Source organism: Pieris rapae, chromosome 23, assembly GCF_905147795.1.
Source record: "Pieris rapae chromosome 23, ilPieRapa1.1, whole genome shotgun sequence".
Classification (NCBI taxonomy): Eukaryota; Metazoa; Arthropoda; class Insecta; order Lepidoptera; family Pieridae; genus Pieris; species Pieris rapae.
Genome location: NC_059531.1, coordinates 4854063 through 4878482, shown reverse-complemented (window position 1 = coordinate 4878482; position 24420 = coordinate 4854063). Strand labels below are relative to the sequence as shown.

Below are 24420 nucleotides of genomic sequence, written 5' to 3'. Positions count from 1 at the left end.
GTATTCTTTATTTTTTTTCTCTTCTTTTTTCCCTATCATACATCGTTCCATCGCTCTTTGACATAAAAAATCAATCTTTAACAGCCCTTAAATAAAACTACTACACATTCCTTTAAAAAATCTCTAACAAGGTAATATATTCTTATATTAAAAATTAATAATATCTAATATTCTTATTTATAAATTGAGGATAGCTTTTAAGATTTGATACCACAGTAGTGTAGATAAAATTCCGCAATAAAACAGCTCGGATAATCACTACCATCAGATTTCAAATGAATTAACTCTCTATCTAAGTTTCTCTTTACCATTGGACAGAATAAAAACATGTTGATAAAGTTTTAGGAACTCGATATTTTAGTCACAAGCTTATTCGTCAAAGTACACGCAAAACCATTTATACCATCCCCTTATGCCGTTTGTCGTATAGTATATATGATGTACTAAATAGTATACAAAATAATGTTTTTAATAATCGCTATTTTTTAAGGTCAATGAACCCAGGAACAGCGGAGTTATGGACGGTTAACACATCAAAATATGCGTCAAAATACGAAATCCTTATCCTGTATATTTTTACTAACAATTATTGAGATAATAGGTGATGTCTTATACATATATAAAATTCTCGTGTCGCGGTGTTTGTAGTTAAACTCCTCCGAAACGGCTTTCCCGTTTCTCATGAAATTTTGTGCGCATATTGGGTAGGTTTGAGAATCGGACAACATCTATTTTTCACCCCCTAAATGTTAAGAGTAGTCCACCCCTAAATATATTTTTTTAATTTTTAGATTAATTTATATTTTTTTACCAACTGTATCAACACCATTAAAAAATATATACAACCCTTAATTTTCAACCCTCTACGATCAACCCCTATTTTTTATAAATTATTATATATATGAAATATTATTATTATAATGTATCATGTATTCCGTTTGTGGCTATGTTCTCGGTGTATTTGTTTGTTATTATATGTATTTTGTGTTAGCTGTAGGAGTACAATATAAATAAATAAATAAATAAATGATATACATGGCAAAACGACGTTTGCTAGGTCAGCTAGTATTTATATATGCATAGTGTATATCAAATATTTAAGGACGCGAAGAAAATTATTTGAAATTACCCAAAACAGTATGCAGGCCGAAGCGGCGTCAAGATGGCTGCGATAACATTGCGTGACTAAGTTGATACACCGTTTGTTATAGATCGATATGAGCTATGTAGGATTACTTTATGACTATCATTTAAAAATAGTTCTACATAATATACAATTTTTGTTTGCTTTTTTCTATAATCTGGGTGTCAGTAAAAATAACAGCGCTATACTGGCGTCACATTTAGATTGTATTATTGTGAATAGAATTATTGAGAAACTAGCAATGCCCCCAGGTTTCACACGCCGATCTCGTGGTAGGTGATAGTCGGCTAACTTGGACTATAGTAGATATAAGATATTTTATGATATTTTCATCATACAACTATTATTTTGCTTAGTTACTTTCGTTTTTTTATTAGTTCCGTTTACATTATTAGAGTTACAGTCACAATCTAATCAATATACAGAATTTACTTAAACGAATATACATATATATCTCATATATCGAACTCGTAGTTAATATATAGATATATATATAGAATATCTATCTTAACTACGAGTGCGAACTGAATTTGAAATATACATATATTTTATCCACAACGAAGTTATAGGGTCTCGATTATGACCTGAAGTGAAGAATTACGATTATTTTATTGAAGAACAGGCACAGAACATTATATAATCAAAGTAAATACCCATAGAAACTTAAAAAGCTTTGACGATTTATTGCGTAATAATATATAGGGTGCTATCTTATACCATTTTAACCTCGCGAGCCCGTTGTCGACCATTTCAGAATAAGTATACGTTGTTTCAGAAATTGACGGGTTCGTGATAGTGGTAATACACACAGAAGTTAACTAGGCACCTGTAATGACGCCATAGTCATTTACTAACTGCATAAAAAATTCAAGTAATCTTTAAAGCCTCTTGTCACTCGCAATAGTAGGTATCTAATGATTATTTATACTATCAACTCTTTTTTTATGTTACAGGAGGCTGGCAGGCTTAACTGATGTTATGTGACATTGCCGGCCATGGACACTCGCACGGCCAGAAGACTCGCAAGTGAAGGACCCTAAGTCGAATTGGTTCGGAAATACTTCAGTGGTCTGCTGGTTCCACATAGTGGTGATGCGTGGCAAAAATTGCCTTAAGAATCGCTTAGTTGTGGAACGACGGACATCAAGGTGAGACGGATACTATTTTGTATTCTGCCTCGATGTCCGATGATGAAACACAGCTGCAGGTTAGTCCGAACAACTCCTCTGAACACTCTCCATGGTAAATACTGGGAGTATCATAAGGGGATTAAATGAGGTATATTTTTTGGTAACAGTTCTATATCCGGTAACGGTAGTATTTAATTTACTGATCGTGCTGTCGCGTCAAGGGCGAGAGCGTTTGTGGTGAGGTTGACACATTCCAAGTGCCAAGTTGATTTTGCATGTAGTAGTAAAAATGCCTTAGGGGGCGTAAAGTATTTATGTAATGAATCTTGAAAAACATTACGATGTACTAGTACAGTAGGGGGGGGGGGCTAATTTCGTGACGTAATACCCGAACGCTCCCTTAAAACACTTGGACATTGAAAGGAAGTTTCCACTTACCTAAAAAGCTGGTGTCGTCATCATGCAGAGCTTGCATGACGAGCGCGAGCAGCGGTGGCCGCGCAGCGGGCAGCCCCGGGGCAAGGGGGCGCAGGCTCACGGGCGCGGCGGACCAGATGGCGCCGCTGAGCATCACCTACCCGCCTAGCTCCATGCCGCGTCTGCTGTGTTAATACTATATTATATTATATTATATTATATTATATTATATTATATTATATTATATTATATTATATTATATTATATTATATTATATTATATTATATTATATTATATTATATTATATTATATTATATTATATTATATTATATTATATTATATTATATTATATTGTATTATATTAATAATAAAGACGTCATAAGCGACGGATGCTTTAAAATATAGTAATCCTATATGTAGCATTTAATTGTGTAAAAGAATATTCAAAAATATGTGCAATGTCTTACAATTTATATAAGTGACGCCCATGGCAATGAAATTAAACAATATTACAATAAAAACATAATTTTAGTACCTTTCTGTGGACTGTTTCCAGCCTAGGTTTAGAACTTCATCGTTATTATTAATAATTAAAATATCTAGTTATTAGTACAAATTAAGGATTTGATCTCTGATACTACTTTTAACATAATTATTTTATCTTTTCTAAATAAATGCCGATTTAAACAAAAAACGACTTTTTATGTTTGAAGTGAAGTTTGTTTATCGGCGCTGGAAAATAATTTAGCGTCACATTTTTCGGTTAAGTGTCACATTTTTCAGTTACGCGCCATCTTTTTCTAGTCCTTACCACGGTTGATTCGAAGAGATTCGAAAGACATTAATAACAAAAATATATAATAACGATCACAATGGTAGTAATAATTCTATTACAATTAATTAAATTCTGTCATAATCCTATTGTATTATTTGTATGTATGTCTAACCTTTATATTATTTAACTTTATTTACCCATTTTCTAAAAAGCTGCATATAATAGATCATTCTTCGAAGAAAGTCATAAAGAAGTTTAACTTCTTACGTATGTAAGAAACAGGTAAGAAGTGAAACACCGGATTTGTTTATGACCCATATTGCGTTTAAGATAAATAAATAAAAACTCGTTTATTTTGGAATATAAGGTATCACTTATTCCACGTCATTAAATTCGAACCTGTAGGCATCCCTACTCATCAGCAAAGAAGACAGAGGGTGTAGGCCGAGAGAAAAAGCGGGAGTAAAAAACTCTCGGTACTCTTTTAAAAAAGCAAATCTTCAAATAATACTTATTTTAAAACAAATATAGCAAATTAATTAGAAGTAGCCTGCCCAGCACTAGTCCCCGGCCCTTTTATCAACTAGATAATCGCTAACTTTATGGTAAGAATTTTTACACAGCTAATATTATGATATTAAAGAAACATATTGACTGCCCCAATCTTAATTAAATTTAAGTTTCGTCCACCTTCTAGATACCCCAGTCATCTCTTCATCCATTTGTCCCTCCTTTCCGAACTACGTATTGACCATAACTAAGTCCTGATTCTAATGCTCTAGGATATCTAGGTCTGAATATCCAGCGTTGCTTTCACCTTTGGAAATCAATTTTCCTTCAGCTTTTATATAATTTTCTCTTCGTGATTGTTTGCCTATAAGTGCCTTGTTTCTTGATGATACATAAGAAAAATCCTGTGTGTTTTAGTGTGTGTGTGTGAGAATCGTTTAGAAAAGGTAGTCTCGTGTTCCAAATGACCTGATATAATTAATTCTAACAATCCATTTACAATTTCCTACAATTTCAATAGTTCAAGGTTCCTAGTTCGTAATTCAGACTGAGAAAGTGACTATAATAATGTGACTCACGAATTTCAAGAACAAATGTTTGATTTTGTTTTACCTGTAGACTGGTAATATATAAAACGATAAGTAAACATCCTTTTTAGATAACTTAAAAGGCCGGCAACGCACTCGCGAGCCCTCTGGCATTGAGAGTGTCCATGGGCGGCGGTATCACTTAACATCAGGTGAGCCTCCTGCCGGTTTGCCTCATGCTCTGAACTTTCCTACTGTTTCTCTCTGAACAAAATTCAATGTACTCAAAAGCCGGTAACCTAGACACATTCAATAATTAACATAATGCACAGATAACAATTTTTACCTATTTATACTAAAAAACAAAAGCAAAACCACAATATATACTTATAATAAATAATAAATCGCATCTCTCAATCTAAATTGATGACGGAAAAATGATAAAACAATAAATCAATAAAACCTTTTCAGATTTCAGTATCGTCATTTGTTTTTTCCTAAGGTTCGAATCGACGCCAAATCCACTCAAAGCGGCTTGATCTCTTGCCGGTGCCTAGAGAATGGGGGGTTTAATACCTGAAGCTGAGTTTCATCATCGGTCGGAGGTAGAATACGAAATTCCACCTGTATCACCTCGACATCCGTTTCACAATTAGGTTCCTGAGAAAGGTACGTTCCTATTCAGTTTAATAATACAGATAGGAAAATACGTGTATTTTCTCTTCACGACTGTTAACAGTAAACCGATATATTTGGCGAAAAACAGGGCAATTACCGATTCCCACCCCTCACATTAACTGTACGTACGTCGACAAGTGGAATATATAGGTGTGAGGGTTTTTGCGATCTATACAATTACTCGTTTTTATCCAAACTTGAGATTATGTAGCGTCTGTTCTCACCAGTAATCTCTCATCCTTATATTCTTCGGATGTGTATCTTGGCACGATCAGTACATAACGCCTTGTCGTACAAAAAAAGGCGGAAGGATCTGGTAAGACCGCGCGGCAGGTCTTACCAGATCCAGTCTGCCGTAGGAGGTACACTCAATGAGCTCTCAGAACTCAACAGCAGGAAAACTTCTAATAAGTAACGATGGCAAAACGTAAAGAGCATCACATCCGCTCGATATTACTACTAGCACGACCGTGTACCGGATAAGAGAAAGAAGAAGTTTTTAACCTATTTATAAAATGGTGTTTTTACGTGCATTTTTTATATATTTGTTTTTAATATTGTTTGATGATTTGCTTTTTTAAAAGAATACCGAGAGTTTTTTACGCCGGCTTTTTCTCTCGGCTTACACCGTCTGTCTTCTTTGCCGATGAGTAGGGATGCCTACAGGTTCGAATTGATTGACGTGGAATAAGTGATACCTAGATGATCTTATGTTCCAAAATAAACGTATTTTATTTTTTATTTATTAACATTTCATTGCATTACATAAAAGGAAAAAAACATAATTTAATAAAAGCAACTGCCGGCCTTATCGCTTTCGAGCGATTTCTTCCAGACAACGACTGTGAGTAAAGGAAAAAAAACATGGATTAAATAACATAAGGTAGGCAAGAAGTGCAAATACATAATACAGATACAATAAGAAGGAAAAAACATACTTAACAGAAACTAAAAAAATAAATAAACTAAACTGATATAGGATACATAAAAAAAGACAAAAAGTAAAAAGTGCACATATTCAAGATCAGTTTAAAATTTTTTAGTTTCAAAACATTATTTATTTACAGAAATGCATACATTATCCAAAAAATTATCCCCTAGCTACGAAGAAACTAAGTTCTTGGAGTACACTTGGGTTGCACACTAAGTAAGATTTTCAGTACATAAACTGGTATCCCGTTTCCAATTTATTTTACCCGACCATCCCCAAGACAATTTTAGTTATATTAAGGGATAGTAGGGATAAACGCCGTACAGTTATAAATGTATTGTGTAATTTAATATGTATGCGCACCAACATAAGACAGTATTTAGTTCAGGAACCCAAACGGAGTTACACACTAACATACTTCTAACCAGTGACATGCCTAGTTTAAAATTGATCTAAATACTGAATATAAGTTAGAATACATAAATAATTAAAAAGTCCCTGCGTACAAAGTACACATGACGAAAGCGAAACTTCTATGTGAATTAATTATTACTACGCTAAAAGCCCCAATAGTTGATTATGTACCAGAATATGATCACTCCATATATTTGTATATCTATAATCCCACTGTTTACATGCTAATGATAATACTGATAGGTGACAAATCTTTGTTTTTAATTTTTTATAATTCTTGATTTCGCAAGATCATATGGAACATGGTGTAATGGTTGCAGCACCTTACAAACGTTGTATAAAAATAAACTTGGCGATTAAAAAGAGTGGCGGAGAGTTTATTGCCAGTTCTTCTCTTCCGTTCTACTCCCTTGATTTGAGAACTGGCAGTAAATGTAAAATTAGAAGCATTTAAATACATTAAATTTCTTTATTTTGACGTTCATAAGTGTACATTATGTTACCAACATGAATAAATGATTTTTGATTTGATTTGATTTGACAAAAAAGTTCTAATATGTACTTAACGAATACAGCAACCAATAGCGTAAATTTTTTATCGATCTCCCATTCTCACTCTCTCTTAATCGGTCACAATCACTATCTCCCTTTTCGCTAACAATTTGACCCTAATGCGCCTAAAGAAGTTTCACTTCAATATAATCGTTAATTTTTCACACGTTAATTCCAATTACCTATGTAAAGAAACCCTTTTATTCAAGAACTTCACTGAAACACGGGTCGAATAGACTGGCCTGACCCAACATATCTCAGAGTGAGTGATTACGCGGTTTCCGCCGGTTAAGTAATGATTTTAATTGTAAACTTCCATCTTGTGCAGTTAACACACTCCAAAGCAAAATTAAATCTTTTAATAATGGAAATCATAGTCTAACAATAGAAAATATATTGTAATACCTATTACGTATAGTATATGCACTCATCATTTCTATTTACTTTTTTCTTTTCTTACGAGGGTTGCCTGAAAGAGATTGGTTGTTAGCGATAAGGCCGCCCGTTGCATCCATTGTAATTTTTATGTATTATGTCATTTGTGTTTCTTTGCCACGAAGTATGAATAAATAAAAAAAAATATAGTAAGGTTCTAGTGAATGACGTTATATCATTAATGATTGTGTTTACTTTCTGTTTATGAAAACTTCTTTAGGCGCATGAGGGTTTTTTACGCAACGACACGAAGATGTGCAGCGTTTTTTTTGAAAAAAAGAAAGAATACGATTCAGACCGCTTGAGAGAGAGTGAGAAAGGTAGATCGCATAAAGGCAGAATTTTTTTATTCATTTTCAATAAGCACGTAATACAGTATGTCAACAGTGTTAATAAAAAAAATATATACAAATACATGGAGTGATCATATACTGGTACATAATTATCTATTGGGGCCTTAGTAATGAATAATTTACAAAGAAATTTTACTTCTGACATGTGTACTTTGTACGGCTCGTTGTTACTTAAAAATTATATTATAAGTATAAAATTAGCATTATAATGTGTAAGATTTGGGAAGTAAAAAATACCTATGTCAGCCAGCTCTTTCACAACCAAAGTAATTCTTTAAAACTGCTTACAAGAAATTCTTCTACTAATAGCAGCATGCAAGTTCATGTTTGAGTGTATGGGTGCATAGGCATGTGTAATATGTGTATGAATGTCTATAAAAGTTAGGTCTCAGTATCATCTCCAAGCAATGTCGGATTTAGAGGTCTCGAGGCTTTGGGGAAACAAAGGAATGGCGGCCTTGCCCCTAATTATTTTCCAAATAGGAAGCAAAAAAAAAAGTTAAAAAAAAACAAGTATTTTTAATTAAAGTAAGTAAATTTTATTATTAAAGTCTCTTTTGAGGAGGTTTCGAAGCTGTAGCCTCGGATGCTATCCTCTAAATCCAAGCCTATCTCTTAGAATAATTTACCATTATTGTTTTGCAAAAGTGTGTTAATTAAACTTATTAAAAACCAAAATCTGATCGTAAAATTGAGAGATACTTTTAAATTTAGGACGCAGGTGACTATAATAAGCTGTTTTGCATTTTTATTAAAATATGCTCGTTGAAAAATTTTAAAAATTAATATTGAACATAATTCTAGAGGCATGTTAATTTTTATTGCATACAACACACTAATCATCCGATGGTTCTTCTTAAATTATTTTTTTTATAATAATTCTGAAATGAGTGCACAGATAATTAAATATTTAAGGTGGTGCCAGGTATACAATACCGGTGATAGTTATATTTACTTTTTTTGATTGATATTGATTATCAAATATGAGTGTAAGGTGCGAAGAGATAGCATTCTATCCCTCGCCAAAAATGGATTGTCTTCTTAAGGTTTGGTTATTGAGACCGTGACCGTCGATCCGTCGATCTGAGACTGTTTTCAATCTGAGATTGTGTATTAATTATTGGGTTCGGGTGTAAGTCGTGCTTTACAGAAAGCATGGATGGCACAGATGGAAATTTAATTTATTTTATTATTCTTTATTACTCAAGATGTCATATGGAAACTGGTGTAATGGTTGCAGCTCCTTACAAACATTGCGTAAAAAAAAATTTGGCGATTAAAAAGAGTGGCGGAGAGTTTATTGCCAGTTCTTTTCTTCCATTCTACACCCTTGATTTGAGAACTGGCAGTAAATGTAAAATTAGAATCATTTAAGGTATATATCTTTTTTTTGAGGTTCATAAGTATGCATTATGTTACCAATATGAATTTTATTGAATACCTATTGAATTGATTGATTGATGGATTACTTAAATTGAAAGTAATTGTATGATGTGGTTTGAAACGAGTATAATTCCTAAATATTTAAATATTATTTCCATGAGACCTTCGTTATACAGTTAACTTATCAAGGTTATCTGATAACATGGAGCTTTCACGAAATGCTATACTTTATGATGGCACAGATTAAAGCAGAGATAAAACATTTGACATATTTATAATGCAAGTGCAATTTTTTTTCATCATATATATCGCTATTATCCACAGTATTTATTATGTTACAATATATTATTCTTAAATATATCACAATAAAAATATAACAGTTGAAAATTTAGATATTTTAATCAACCTTCGACCGATTATGTCATATAAGAGTTAACTATATAACTAATAATTATCAGTTATGTATTAACTACTTAAATTAAAGACTAATAGATACGCATTTCATCGTAACTAATTTAAATTTCCAGATATTATAATTAAATAATATGGGCACAGTTGGTGGTAATATTAGTATAGTTTATTAATACATAGGTATATGATATAGTTTATTAATATATAGTTATATGATATAGTTTAATATTAGTATATTAGTATTAATATTAGTATAGTATAGTTTGTTGGTAAATATTGTAAAAATCCAGCGTATTATTTCTAGTTACAACTTTGCGTCAATAGATGGCGTTAATACACAATGTTACTTAGGTATTACAATCAAGTTCACTTTTCGGTTGTCCGAAATTATTTTGTGGATTTCTTTGTTATATTTGTCAGTAACGGCATCTTGGGGACATCCACTGCGCGCCTGTATCGTCCTCCGAGATCATTTCGCCTCATTTTAACGCATTTATATATGTTTGGCAAACCACTTCTTAACGATTGATTTTTCTGGTGCACAATTGGATAATATCTATCAAGCTTTAGAGTTATCAGAGCCTTGGCTTCAATAGTATTTTTTGCGCAAAAAAACAATGCTCTAACGATATTCCTTTTTATCCATTTTTTTGTCAAACAAAACTTCCTTTACTCAAAATACTATATATAATAGTTATTAAATTCATCCACTTTTCTTTAGAAGGTTAGTGCTAACTAATCATATTAATTTAATACTCGTAGCGCCATCTATGTGTTAGTTTACGAACATTTTTGCCCACCGTATTTCTAAAAGACAGTCCTTTTATTGCACTTAGATGTACGTCTTAATTCATTTCCTTTAAATTATAAAAGTGTATTTTTTTATTGTATTCAAAAGCCTAGGATAAATTGTGATTTCTGTAACTATATATTTTAATATTTATACAATTATTTATTATAATCTTTAGTTACTTTTCATCGTTTTTATGTCTTTTTCAATTAAATTATTTCAATTGTTTATCGTGAAGGACTACGTAATCATTACAAGACATCTGATTTCTTATATGCTCTTTATACACTGAATAAGTAATCGAAAGCCATTTGTTATTTATGTTTATTCTTAAATGCTATTTCATTAAATTGATTAGAATAGAAAAAAATTTCTTTTCTAATGCGAGCGAGATGGATTTTTATGGCTACAAACGTACCAATGGGACGCCTGATGACCCATCGCAGCCCATGGGCATCCATTTTTAGTGCGTTGACGAGCTTACAGGAAGGGTGCTGTTTCTTTAAACAATTTCAGGTCGTATCTCCTACAGAAGACCTTCACAGGGAGTCAATTCCACAGATCGCAAGGACGCGAAAGTATCTTATCTTAAAATACTGTTACAATATTTTTTTCTTTATCGCAAGTTAGTGACACTGCACACATTTATTCATATAGGTAACTTTAGTGCTAATATAGTGTTATAAATATATATGTTTCAATTTTCATTTGCATTCACTTCTAACAGCAAGGGAACCCAAATGATCTGTTTTGATCAAGTTTCCATTAGTATCTGATTTAAATGGGTCCGGACAGGACTTGTATATCGTATTTTTTCTAAATTATTTTTATTAAACATATATCCGTGGTTGTTTGTATTATATATAAAGCGGAATATTTATTTTTAACTGTAATAATTTTAAATTGTTAATAACAAATGTGGGATAGTCGAAGACAGGCTGTTGTAAGAAACATCGTCATAGCGAATGCCTTAAAAACTTCTCAAGAAAATACCTCTCTACTCTGTATGTGTTATAAAGAAAAATGTTAGGAATGCCGGCATATCTAAGCTCCTAAAATCGATTGTGTGTTACGCGAAGAGTTCGTCCACTAACCAATTTACCAACGAAATCTGACTTTAGCCTAGAGTTCCACTGTATTAAACGAATGCTTTGCATATATGTATTATTATTACGCAAATAATACATTCGTAAACCGTATTTTAATGATACCTAACAAAAACTAAACCAACAGCATTGATAATTTAATTACCGTAAATATGTCGTATAGAAATAATTATATACAATGTTAATCAATGTTTTCTTACGGCGTTTGTGTTATATAAACTCAAAAATCTCACCTTGATATTGAAAAACCTTCGTAGATCTTGAATGCGAACAACTTGATTCGAAATTATTATAAATCACAACACAGCAAGTCCCGAAGTTTTAAATAGATTTTATCGAATTGAGTGTTAGGAAAAGAATATGGCGCAGTGTGATGCTACTAAATTGGGGTTGAACGCGCATGCGTGGACTGCCATACGTTCGGAAAATAAGGGGTGAAAATACCCCTACGCAATATATTTTAAAGATCAAATTTTATAGTTTTAATTTACAATTAATATTTGGTTATCCAATAAGTTCCTTCTAAACGGCCCCATCCAACTGATAGAAAACTTTAATTCGGGTCAACCATTACCCAGAAGCACTACAGAGCATCAAGAGACTTCACAATTTCCTCCAGATTCATTAGTGCTGCTTGCAGACTTTTTTCTACAAATATACAATGTTAGATTTTTTCATTCGAAATCAATGGTTCCAAAAGCAATCTCAACAAATCAATTAAGTCTAATATCACTAACATAGTCTCAAATTAGTAATGTATCTCTTTAAAAATAATAGTGTGTTTTTTTATTATGTATTGAGAGTAAACGAAAGAAAATATTATTTTGTTAAAATAGGCAAAGAAATTAATTATATGCAATGTGGTTTATTATAAATATTTGCTAAATAATTAAACATTTAGTAATTTGGAAAAAAACTATTTTTATTTCGCATAAGTTATGTTTAAAATTATTGTAAATAATAAATACAAAAACAGGGACGAAAAGTTATGAGGGCTCATGATGACAAACAGATAACAGGATAGATGATCTTTGCAAATAACACAAGATCTGGAAGAAACTGGTCTTTATCAAAAACGACCCATATTTAGTTCATGAACAAATATATTTTACATATAATATTGCAAATCTTCTTTAGATTCTGGTAAACTAACTATCCAATACTTGTATTGTAATCATAAAATTACAGTCGGTTAAGTTGCTTCAATTTTAAAATACGAGATAATTTCATTAAATTTATAATATATTTAATACTGGAATTCATATTTCCCGCCTTTTGAGTTTCCGACGCATAAAGTTGTTACTTTATTTTCTATGTTATCACTGAACCTGTTTCATAAGTAGATCTGTGGTTCTAAGTCCATATTTTTTTTTTTTTTTTTTTTATAGAACAGGGGGCAAACGGGCAGGAGGCTCACCTGATGTTAAGTGATACCGCCGCCCATTGACACCCTCAATGCCAGAGGGCTCGCGAGTGCGTTGCCGGCCTTTTAAGAATTGGTACGCTCTTTTCTTGAAGGACCCTAAGTCGAATTGGTTCGGAAATACTTCAGTTGGCAGCTGGTTCCACAGAGTGGTGGTGCGCGGCAAAAACTGCCTGGAAAAACGCGCAGTTGTGGAACGGCGGACGTCGAGGTGATACGGGTGGAATTTCGTATTCTGCCTCGACGTCCGATGATGAAACTCAGCTGCAGGTATTAATCCGAACAACTCCTCTGAACACTCTCCATGGTAAATGCGGTAGAAGATGCAGAGAGACCCCACATCTCTACGCAACGCCAAAGGATCAAGCCGCTTGGAGAGATTTTGGTCGTCAACGATTCGAACCGCTCTTCGTTGAATACGGTCAAGTGGAAGAAGCTGGTACTGGGGAGCACCCGCCCAAAGGTGGGAACAGTACTCCATGTGGGGCCGAATTTGAGCTTTATATAGTTGCAAGCGGTGGCCCGGAGTGAAGTACCGTCTCGCCCTGCTGAGCACACCAAGCTTTTTGGAGGCTAATTTTGCCTTTCCCTCCAAGTGACCGCGAAACTGAACGTCGTTCGATATGTCAACGCCAAGTATTCCAATGCTGGCTGTGGCTTTAAGGAGAGTGTTTTCGAAAAGAGGAGTAGCGACAAAGGGTGTTTTTTTAGCGGAAAACGCGCAAACTTGTGTCTTTTTGGGGTTAAATTGGACTAGGTTTAGTCTGCCCCAGTCAGAGACTCCACATAGTAGGGTTTCTACTTCAGACACAAGTTTGTTCCGGTACTCATCGACATCTGCCCGAGAAATACTTGCCCGGCCAGTGTAAAGAGTGTCCCCAGTGCTGTCATCCGCATAGCAGTGAATGTTGCTAAGTTGCAACATATCATTGATATGCAGAAGAAACAGGGTCGGGGATAAAACACAGCCTTGTGGGACCCCAGCGTTCACGGGTTTAAGGTCGGAACATGCTCCGTCGATGACGACCTTGATGCTCCGATCGGCCAGAAAGCTGGAGATCCAATCGCATAATTTCTCGGGAAGCCCGTAGGCTGGAAGCTTCGAGAGCAGTGCTCTGTGCCACACCCGATCGAAGGCTTTCGCTATGTCCAAACTAACCGCTAGAGCCTCCCCCTTGGACTCAATTGCCTCCGCCCATCTATGCGTAAGGTATACAAGAAGGTCACCAGCCGAACGACCACGACGAAAGCCGTACTGAGAGTCACTTATCAGCTGGTGGCCCTCCAGATACTCCAGGAGCTGGCAATTAATAATGGATTCCATTATTTTGGAGAACAAGGAGGTTATCGCTATTGGGCGATAGTTGGACGGATCGGAGCGATCGCCTTTTTTAGGGATCGGATGTATCGATGCGATCTTCCAGCACTCCGGGACAGTGCCAAGCGAGTACAGGTACCGGAAAAGGCGCGTTAAGACCGGAGCCAACTCAGGAGCACAAGTACGCAGCACAATTGGAGGAATACCATCCGGCCCGCTCGACTTATGTATGTCCAAGGAAGATAATGCTTTACGGACAGCACGTTGCCGGAATGTAACTTCCGGCATCGAAGAATCACACCGTGAAATGCTCGGTGGTGATCTCCCTTGGTCATCCAAAGTCGAGTTGGACGCGAAGAGACAGCCTAAAAGGTCGGCCTTCTCCTTCGCAGTGTGGGCCAGCGAGTCGTCCTCCCTGTGCAATGGTGGAATGGAAGGCTGACAAAAATTCCCTTGGACAGCTTTGGCTAGAGACCAGAAGGCTCGAGTCCCCGAAGGGAGTTGGGCCAATCTCTCGCCAAATCTGGCAATGTGCTCTGACTTTGCTTTAGTGATTTCCCGTTTGAAGGACCTGGAGGCTGAGTTATATGCTTTTTTGAGTTCGCTGGTATTAGCATCACGAGATTTCGCCGCTTCTGCCCATGCCTTAAAGCATTCTCGCTTTCGACGCGAGGCTGTCTTGCAAGAACGCTTAAACCATGGCTGAGACTTGCCACCGATCGGCACCGCAGAAAAAGGAATAAAGAGTTCCATTCCCTGCAGAACCACTTCGGCGACAGAGGCAGCGACGGAATCTGGAGCTTCAGACGAAAAGCAAATAGGCCCCCAAGGGTAGGACGCAAAGAAAGACCGCATCCCGTCCCAATCTGCTGACTTGTAGTGCCAAATACGGCGAAAACCCAAAAAGCGCGACCGCGAAGGGCGCGTAGATGGCACAGTACTCCGGACCACACAATGATCCGATGAACCCAATGGCGGGTCAACGGAGACTTGATAGTTCTCCGGATGCGAAGTCAGCAGAAGGTCCAACAAAGAGGGTTTATGACCGTCCACATCTGGTATTCGCGTAATCGCAGGGACCATTTGTGTCAGGTCGTAGGCTAAAGCAAAGTCGTGAAAGGATCTTCCCGCGTGATCGGTGGTTTCAGAGCCGAGCCAATCGGCATGGTGGGCGTTAAAATCGCCAAGTATCACGATTTCGGCGGTAGGAACCCTTTCAAGCAGGGAATCTGTAGCCATTTGGATGTGCTCGATGAGTCGGTCAGTTTCGTCATTTCCGCTATGGGACCTATACAGGCACGCATAGAATCGCGGATGGTCATCGCAGTCTATGCGGAGCCAGAGGTTAGATAGGTCCCTTCCTTCAAGCGTCCCAAGGCGACGAGAACAGATATCCTCTCTGACGTACACGCAAACTCCCGCCCGCGGCACAAATGAATGTTCCAATTTGTACCCCGGGTAGGAGAGGTAAGAAGTATCAGCCGGGGAGGATATCTGAGTCTCAGTGAGGAAGAATAAGGCCGGCTTCGCAGATTCAAGGTGAAAGTGAACCGCGTTTAGGTTTGAGTTGAGCCCCCTAACATTGGTGAAGTCCACTGTGAGCGTGGAAGGGGTTGCCTTCGGCGAATTCTTCCGTTTGCCCCGAGATCGAAACCTAAAACTAGAACTGGATGTTTTGTTTAGAGCGCAGTTTTTGCCCACCCCAGAATACGAAGGGCAGCCTGTGCATCCACCACCGGATACTGATTGTTCCGATGATGGACGCCCAGAGGGGGATTCTCCACGTGTGGTACCCCCCTGGGGTAATCTTTCTTTAAACTGCACCGTCATACTCTGGGGAAGGGGGGGGGGGGTGGGCTCCGGGAGTCTCACTCACCGAACGAAACGCGAGTACAATAAGATAAACCTATTGCATCACTTCACGCCGGTTTTCTGTGAGATGTTCTTGGTTCAAGATGTTTTGTTGATTGTAATAACAGATAAATTAATTAGCAATGAAACAAATCAGATAAAATAAACTTTTTTTTTGACAAAACATTGCATTCTATCTTGCACAAACCTATATTGTTCAAATTAAAGAATATTTAGTTAAATAAACAATAATAAAGCATGCTTTAAGGGTCATCAGTATAGCCACAGATATTATAAAACTACATGTTTATGTTGCTTTGCTTTCAAGCGCTTTTTAAAATCGTTGTAACTGTTTTGTCTTTTAAATACATACAGCGATACGATAAATTACTGTTTACACTTATAAACCTATAATTGTTTATCTTTAGTTTTGTGTGTAGTAAGGGCACTTCTATAATAATAACTAGTATTTTTTCGCATATCCTGTATTTGTACATAACAATGTTTTTAATGTTACCTTATTGATAAATATGTACAACATGGTCAAATATTAGTTTAACGAAAAGATAAAAATATAGAATATCACTTCTTTGCTTGAACACTAGATAGATGACGTGTTTTCAGATTAGGCTATGTTAGACAAAATACATAGGTGGCGCTGCAATCTTTTCGTTTCGGGTTTTACGGTTTCTGTATATGTTTCATGATCATTTGTCAATCTAATAAGCAAGTGATCAGCTACATGTGCCTGAGACACACCGTCGACTTGGATTTGAGGCAAGCCGGTTTCCTTACGATGTTTTCTTTCACCATTCGAGCGAATCTTAAATACATACATAATCCATTGGTGCACAGCAGTGGCTCAAACCTATGACCTCAGATTTGAGGCTGACACATTGAAGACACCAGGTTAACATTGTTCTGCTTGGTGTTAGTCATTTGTATCAGTATTTATAATTAAATGCAACAATTTTTTTCAATTCCTTTAGGCAAGCCTGCGCAAAGATATTTCTTTTTTATTTTCTGAGGTTGTTGAGGGAAAACTTGAACTGAAAAAAATTTTTAGGTTAGTTTTCTCGGCCCCGGGGCGGAAGTCGCCGGGGAGGTAGGCCCACTATTAATAAAAAAAAAACCTATTTAGCATCTCATTGGTATTGTGGTAATGATAATATGTCATAAGGAATCGTTATACAACATTGTTCGAATTGAAGTTACTTAAGTCTTTCATAACACAATGTAATCTAGAATGGTGTTCAGCATTTGACACGACTCCCATATATCACAAATGTATTGGATTTGACATATGGGAGTTCTACTTAGCGCTAAGTTTAAATTTTAATTGTTACTTTTAGAGGCTAGCGTTTTCATTGACGGATAACTGATGTTTTTAAGTGGGTAGGTAAATAAAACAACGAAAAACTATAGGAATAAAATTTGTATTTCACAATTCAGAAATGTTCGATACATATTGTAGTCTTTAATAAAATATAACTATACTATGCAATAACACTCAAAAATATATCTTAGACGTTATGTAGGGTATTTCATTAAAATAACGATAATTGTATACGAGTACCCTTCGATCCTAACACAAAACATATGTATAATATTGAGAAATAATTTCCGAAGAGGCTGTTAAATCATTCGCCTAATTAATTTAATTACATTAGATCTTAATAAAAAAATAATCACCGTAAACTGCGTTTACAATAAATGAGATATTAATGCGGGTAGACGCAAATTAAACCCAAAAACAAACCTACAGTTTACTGACACGCGTCATGTGTGTGTAATTTAAAGCCAAGTAAGCACTATAGGAATTGCACCCGGCTCTGTCGCAGGTAACATATCAACAATCGCATTGCGAGAATATCCTAACACTTAGCACCATTATTTGGTCATTCCCTGTTTAGCTCGTTTCTCCCATTCGGCCCTCATCTGCAGGATGCCCTTGAACTGGGGCGAGGCGTCCGCCTCCTCCCTCTCTTTCCCGCTCTCGTCCTTCTCGTTGTCCGCGTCCTTGTCTATCACGGCGTTCTTGTCCTCCGCGGAGAGTCTGAACTCGTCTTTCTTCTGCCACGGCCGTCTCAGCGTGTCCGCTTTGTACGATTCGCTCTTGGTGATGTTTTTGATTTCCTCTCTGTCGTTGGAGGGGTCCGGGAACGTTCTGTTCCTGAGTCTCTTCTCGGGCGTCGAATCGGAGACTTCTTTCTTGTACTTGTTCACCTCGTTCCTGTACGTGGGCGTGGTCTCCCGTTTCGTGGAGACGCTGTGGATGCTGACGCTCCTCTGATAGTGCGGGACTCCGAATTGGCTAACTCTCGCCGCTATATCCACCAGTTTATTCTCGATTCTTTCTTTTTCCTCGTTCTCTTTATCGCTGTCTCTGGATTTTATTGAAGCGTTGAATTCGTTTTTGAGCGATTTAGTTCGCGCCGTGTCTTCTATTTTGTTGCCGTTGGCGTCGCTCTTCTCGGCTATTTCCTGAGCTATGCAGTCGGCCTCGCAATCCTTGAGCTTCAGCGATCTTCTGGCGAATACCTTCATCAGTTCGGGTTCGTCGTCGTTCCTCTGCCGCGAGTCCCTGTTGAGGACCGTCTTCTTTCGATAGATCACGGTCTCCTCGTGCCTGTCGGGGATTTTGTTCTCGTTACTGTCCGTGCTCTGGATGGAGCTTTTGCTTCCGAAGCTGGAGTGCGACTTTCTGTCCATCGATATGTTGTCGTCGATTTTTTCCGAACTTCCGTCGGTGCTCACGGAGTTGGCTCGTGGTTTCTCTGGCCTATCGTGCTCGACGCTCGCGGATTTCCTCTTGAAGAACATTTTGGGGGTCGTCGGGGTCTGCGGCGTGGTCGACGTCGCCGTGTTTGGTTTGGGAGCCTTCTCTTCGAACACAATCGGTGCGCTGTCAACGCTCTGAATGGAATCTCGTTTAGTCTGAGTTACCATCTTCGTCTCTGTCGGTAGGAAACTTTCGCTCTCTTGTTCTTTATCCGTTTGGATTTCTGTCTTCTTGGGCGTGACGTTTGCCGTCAGAACTACATTTGGAACCGGCTTGGTGTCGACTCTGTTCAATTGTATATGCAGAAACTCGGGAACACCTTTAGCGCCCGTCTTATGAAGCTTTTCATCGCTCTTAACTATTTTGGGCAATTCGGCTTCTCTGACCGGTGGTTCTTTGTTGATATGCGTGACGGAAATAAAGTTTTCCACGTCAGGTCTAAGTTCTCTCTGGCCGGAAGACTTTCCGCTGTGGCTCAGGGCGCTCTCCACCGAGCCGGTCTTCCTCTTGTCTTCCGTCGGTCTCTCGGGTCCACTTTTAATGCTATCCAGAGAACTTGATTTGAGCATCGGGGCGATGATGGGCTTGGGCGAACTGATGATGTCGTCGATCTTGGCCTCTATCTGAGAGATGTCGCTGTCGCGTTTGTGAGCATCCATCGATGCTCCAGCGATGCATCCAGCGATGCGAACGCCGTCGGAGAAGAGTTTTGCGTCTTCGTCGACGTCGGGTTTGAGGCTGTCCAAGTAGCTGCTGTCGGTACTGGGAAGGCTGTCGTAGTGGTCACCGTTTCCTTGAACGTTAAAGTTTCTGGCCGAAACTCTCTTAGAGAAATCGTGTCTCTCTACGTTTCGCCTGTAGTTGACTTCCCAACTCTCGAGGAGAGGTTCCGGGAAGCCCACGACAGTCGGCAGACTCGGCATCTGGTTCTCCTGCGAGCCGATGAACGGAGACTCGGACGCGTAACGGAAACTGTGAGACTTTCCGATGCTGTTCCTCGTCTCGACGTACTCGTCTCCGAGAGACCTGAGCCCCGACGCGACGTACGAATCCTCTGTTCTCCTCGCGTGGAAGCTGTCCCGCTTGAACTCCTTTTCGCGGAACTCGATCTCGGGCCTCATCTTAACGTTTTCGGAGCTGTGCGACGGTTTCTGCGAGCTGGAAATCGTGATGCTGGGGTTGAAGTAAGGCAAGTTTTTGGGCATGCTGCCGCTGTGGAAGACGTTGTCGCTTTTCACGTTTCTGATTCGCATTCCCCGAGTCGGTTCCTCATCTGCCGCGGTCGAGAGGGTCTCCTCGTGAGATCTGGACATTATTTCGTTGGAAATGAACGCTTTGGAGGAGAATGGGTCCATCAGGCGCTGGACCGACGCCGGCCTTTTGGATTTATCGTGATGCAGACTGAACGATTCCCTTCTGTCCTCTATCTCTTTGGATCGTCGTTTCTCTTCGTCGCGTCGACTGCATCGCTTCATTTCCATGTTGAGCAGTTTATCGGTTTCCTCGGCGACCTTCAGATCGATGTTGTACTCGAGACCTGGGACCTGGGCCGCGCTATACACGTCCCTATAGGCCCCGTCGTGCACGTAGGCTCCCTTGTGGTCTATCCGTTTGTGCATCTGGTTGGCGAAGGCTTTCTGTCCGGCAGACTTGTACCGCTCGACAGGTTTGCATTCGTTCCTCTCGTCCGTCGTTCTGTACTGAGTCTTCTTCTTCTCGGGGCTGTCGCCGTCCGTCTGGTCTTTCTTCTTCTTGCCGCTTTTGCGCAGCAGGAGTCTGCTGAAGAACGACTCCTCCCTTTTCGAGGATCGCGTGGCTTCGTCTTTCTTTTCCGGTTTCGTCTTCTTTTCGAGGCAAGATTCTTCGGCGTATTTCTTTTCGGAGCGGTATTTCGTCCTCTCCTCGTAGACTTCGACTCTTTTCGGTGAACTTTCCCGGTCCTGAGTGCTGGACTTGCTTCTCTTGATAGAGGACCTCGGGGTGTGGGTGTCGGCGATGCTCAGCTTCGCCGGGGACGGTCCCACGACTTGGCTCAGGGCGAGACCCGGGGGCAAAGAGGAAGACTTGAGTTTGGTGTCGCTCGGTGTTTCGAGGACTCTGTTGAGTTCTCGCGTCAGTTGTTGATGCTGCTCTTTCATCAGATGATGCTTCGTGGTTGTCGATGAAGAGAATGATTCTGTAATGTATACATTATTTTAATTAAATAAAAAATTAACCATTTTAAAATATATTTAAATAAATATATATATATATAAAATATATAAATAAAAATATAATCATTGTTACACAATAAAATAATCGATAATGCGTTTTCCAATGGCCCTACAAGCTTTTAGGTCTAGGCCTCAGATTTCTGGATTTTTTTTCATGATCATTTGTCAATCTAACAGGCATGTAGCTGCTCAGAATTTTTTATTTACCTAAGTACTTATGTTCTCTTTTTCTTTATAGGGTTGCCTGGAAGAGATGACAAGGACAGTCCGATTGCGAGAATTCGCAAGTGCGTTGCCGGCCTTTTAAGAATCAGTACACCCTTTCCTCGAACTTGATTGATACATCGATTGGTATTTAAAGAAATTCCAATAACGCAGAATACAATCCGTGGTAGGTGTCAAAGTGTCAAAAGATACGCACCAGTAACAACTTCTGAGCTCTTGAGGGTGACTTCAGGAGTAGTGCTTCGGATCACTTCTTCGTTCAGTTCGGGAGTTATCGGCAAGGCTGAGGCGGCAATCTGGAAATATTAATTAATGATTACTATTCTTAGTATAATATCACAGGTAGTCAGGCTCACTCATGTTCACACACACACACACACATACACACACACACAGTTACATTGCGTTCATTCGTTACATAGCAATTAAAATTTAATTGAAACTTAAACTCAAACTAAAGTTATTCAGTAACCAAGTCAACAGAAAACATGTAATAAAACATATTCTCATGACTATGAAACCTACTTCATGGTCTAAAATCCGGCTGCAGGCTTAGTGCGCACATCGGTTATTTCCTTAAAACCAACATTTTATGTATATTTCTAATTAGGATATGTCTGGCAATTGTTTTGTTGTATCTCTTTCTCACCGGCGTAGCTCTCTTTCGACGCGTGGCGGGATGCGTTCGTCGTGGTCGCACGGCCATCTTGTGTCGGGCGGCGGAGTGGGACAACGGCGCCAATCCCGGTGGAGGCTCCGATGTGTCTGAAATAATAATAAATAAATAAATTTATTTATGACAAATAGGTTGTGATAAAATCCAGCTATCGCTAACCACATTAGGGAGTCCTAGTATTACAATTAATCGGTGGAATATGGTAGAAGTTTGAAACGTTTTAGTAAATTTAGTGCTACGAGTACGCTTTACAAGACAAGTATGAGTGAATGTGTGTGAGAATGGGTGTGTAAGCGCATGTACTTGATTTCTGTGTTAATTTCTACTGATGAAACGTCACGAAAATGTGCAGCGTTTTTGTTTAACAAAAGGGAGTGAGCAATTGGGGCCGATTGAGAGAGTAAGAAAGGGAGATCGAAAAAAAATATACGCTATTGGTTTAGTCGTTACACAGGTATTGGAACTTTAGATGGGAATTCTGTCGCGTGTCTTGTAAACAGTGTGATTATAGATATACAAATATATGGAGTGAACATATAATGGTATATGATCATCTATTGGGGCTTTTACCTTAGTAATAATTAATTTATAAAGAAGTTTCACTTCTGACATGTGTACTTTGTACTCACGCACTATTTTTGGAAGCTCAGAGTCAATATTAATGTCAATAAAGGAATATGCCAATATACCCATTTAACGTGATGGTGCAGCCTAAGTGGTGGTTAGTCATTCCAATGCTCATTTGGTCTCATGGGATAATTCAAATACAGGCCCATAAACATCTTATTTAATGTTTAGTATGTTTGAAACGATTTCACATGGATGGAATATATAACTATGTATGTGATTGTTGTATGTATAGACAGAACCCGTGCGTGGAAACATAAATAGATAAATAGCTTAAACATTGGCATATAAAGTAGATGTGGACATTCATAAATAAAAATGTTTTTAGCAATAGTGTAATCTCTGTCTCCCTTTACGGGACTTGATAAAAACAAAATGATAACTGAATAAATCTACGGGTATTTTTAACACTGGGATTTACAAACTATATCTTGATTTTTTCTTGCAATTAAAATAGCATATATAAATAGGTGATTAGCATTCAAATGTTGAAATAAATTTTTAAATCAGTCCAGTACTTTATGAGCCAATACGTTACAAACATACAAATCTTTCCTCATAATATTAGAAGATAGATTTCAAAATTAAACGTCAAAATATTATACTAAAAAGAATATATCAAGAGTTTTGGGCCGTCAGTGGGTGAAAGCCTTCAATATACTCACTGTATATATCAGAATGGTCGCTTCTAACGGAGTTGTCGTGATGATGTCCGCTGCTGGTATCCTCATCCATCTCTGAGGAGCCGACGCTGAGGAGCGAGCCATCGCTGCACGAGGACTGAGATATTCCAGCATGGTGCCGCTAAAATGTTCCAATTGAGGCTATTAATAATCTAGACAGATTTTTGCCATTATTTTTAATACATTATATAACAACTGTTATCCAATTTATATTATACTAGCTGACCTGGCAAACGTCGTCTTGCCAAACTACTACCTTTAACTCAGCGCCATCTGTTAGAATTGTATCAAATAATAAACAAATGTTAATGTTATCGTAATTTTAGTAAGGATGCCTATTTTTTTGAAAATGAAATATAGCCTATGTCACTCAGGAATGATGTAGCTTTCCAACAGTGAAAGAATTTTTCAAATCTGCCAAGTAGTTTCGGAGCCTATTCAATTCATACAAACAAACAAACAAAAAATCAAACCTTTCCTCTTTATAATATTAGTATAGATTTGTAAAAAACATTATATGTATATTTTTTTATTACGACTGATTCATCTTTATAACGTATTTTTGAAAGCTTTTAAAACAAATAAGAATTGTCTCCAAATATGGACTGAATCAGCAGCGTTTCTTGAGTGTATTTGGAACTAAACGCAGGAATTGTATCCATATAAAAAATTGTATCTAAAATCAGGTAGTGTTGCCTTCAGCGTGCGACTCTCAACCCTGGGGTCGTAGGTTCGATCCCGGCTGTTCACCAATGAACTTTCTTTCTATGTGCGCATTTAATATTCGCTCGAACGGCGAAGAACATCGTGAGGAATGTCTGTCTTAGATCCAAGAAGTTGACGGCGTCTGTCAGGCACAGGAGGCTGATCATACTTGCCTATTAGTTTGACAATTTTGACAAACGATGTCTATGGCCAGAGCTAAAAAGGTTGCACCGCCACTCGTTTATTTTTTTTTATCGAAATTTAAGCTGTCAATATGACATTGATGTATAGAACGACGTATTTTACAATACTTGTATTAATGTCTCTCGACAATACCTGAACTTCAGACAGATAATTTTGT

General features: G+C 37.9%; 2 protein-coding genes across 8 annotated transcripts in view; both read right to left on the bottom strand.

The window, feature by feature from the left end:
• LOC110998247 (protein Fe65 homolog) overlaps positions 1-11919 on the bottom strand; it is a 65308-nt gene extending 53389 nt beyond the window's left edge. For 2 of the 3 annotated variants that reach the window (XM_045633451.1, XM_045633453.1), the window contains exons 1-2: positions 11790-11919; positions 2713-2876 (exon numbers count right to left, since the gene is read on the bottom strand). In XM_045633451.1, the coding sequence (XP_045489407.1) occupies positions 2713-2845 (133 nt within the window). In that variant the 5' untranslated portion in view covers positions 2846-2876; positions 11790-11919. The remainder of the gene's footprint in view (positions 1-2712; positions 2877-11789) is intronic. The other variant, XM_045633452.1, reaches the window with a different exon arrangement.
• Positions 11920-17565: 5646 nt separating this feature from the next.
• LOC110998267 overlaps positions 17566-24420 on the bottom strand; it is an 82276-nt gene continuing 75421 nt past the window's right edge. For all 5 annotated transcript variants that reach the window (XM_022266822.2, XM_022266824.2, XM_022266823.2 and 2 more), the window contains 4 exons: positions 23337-23475; positions 22018-22133; positions 21565-21664; positions 17566-21106 (listed from right to left, as the gene is read on the bottom strand). In XM_022266822.2, coding sequence (XP_022122514.2) covers positions 18039-21106; positions 21565-21664; positions 22018-22133; positions 23337-23475 — 3423 coding nt within the window. In that variant the 3' untranslated portion in view covers positions 17566-18038. The remainder of the gene's footprint in view (positions 21107-21564; positions 21665-22017; positions 22134-23336; positions 23476-24420) is intronic.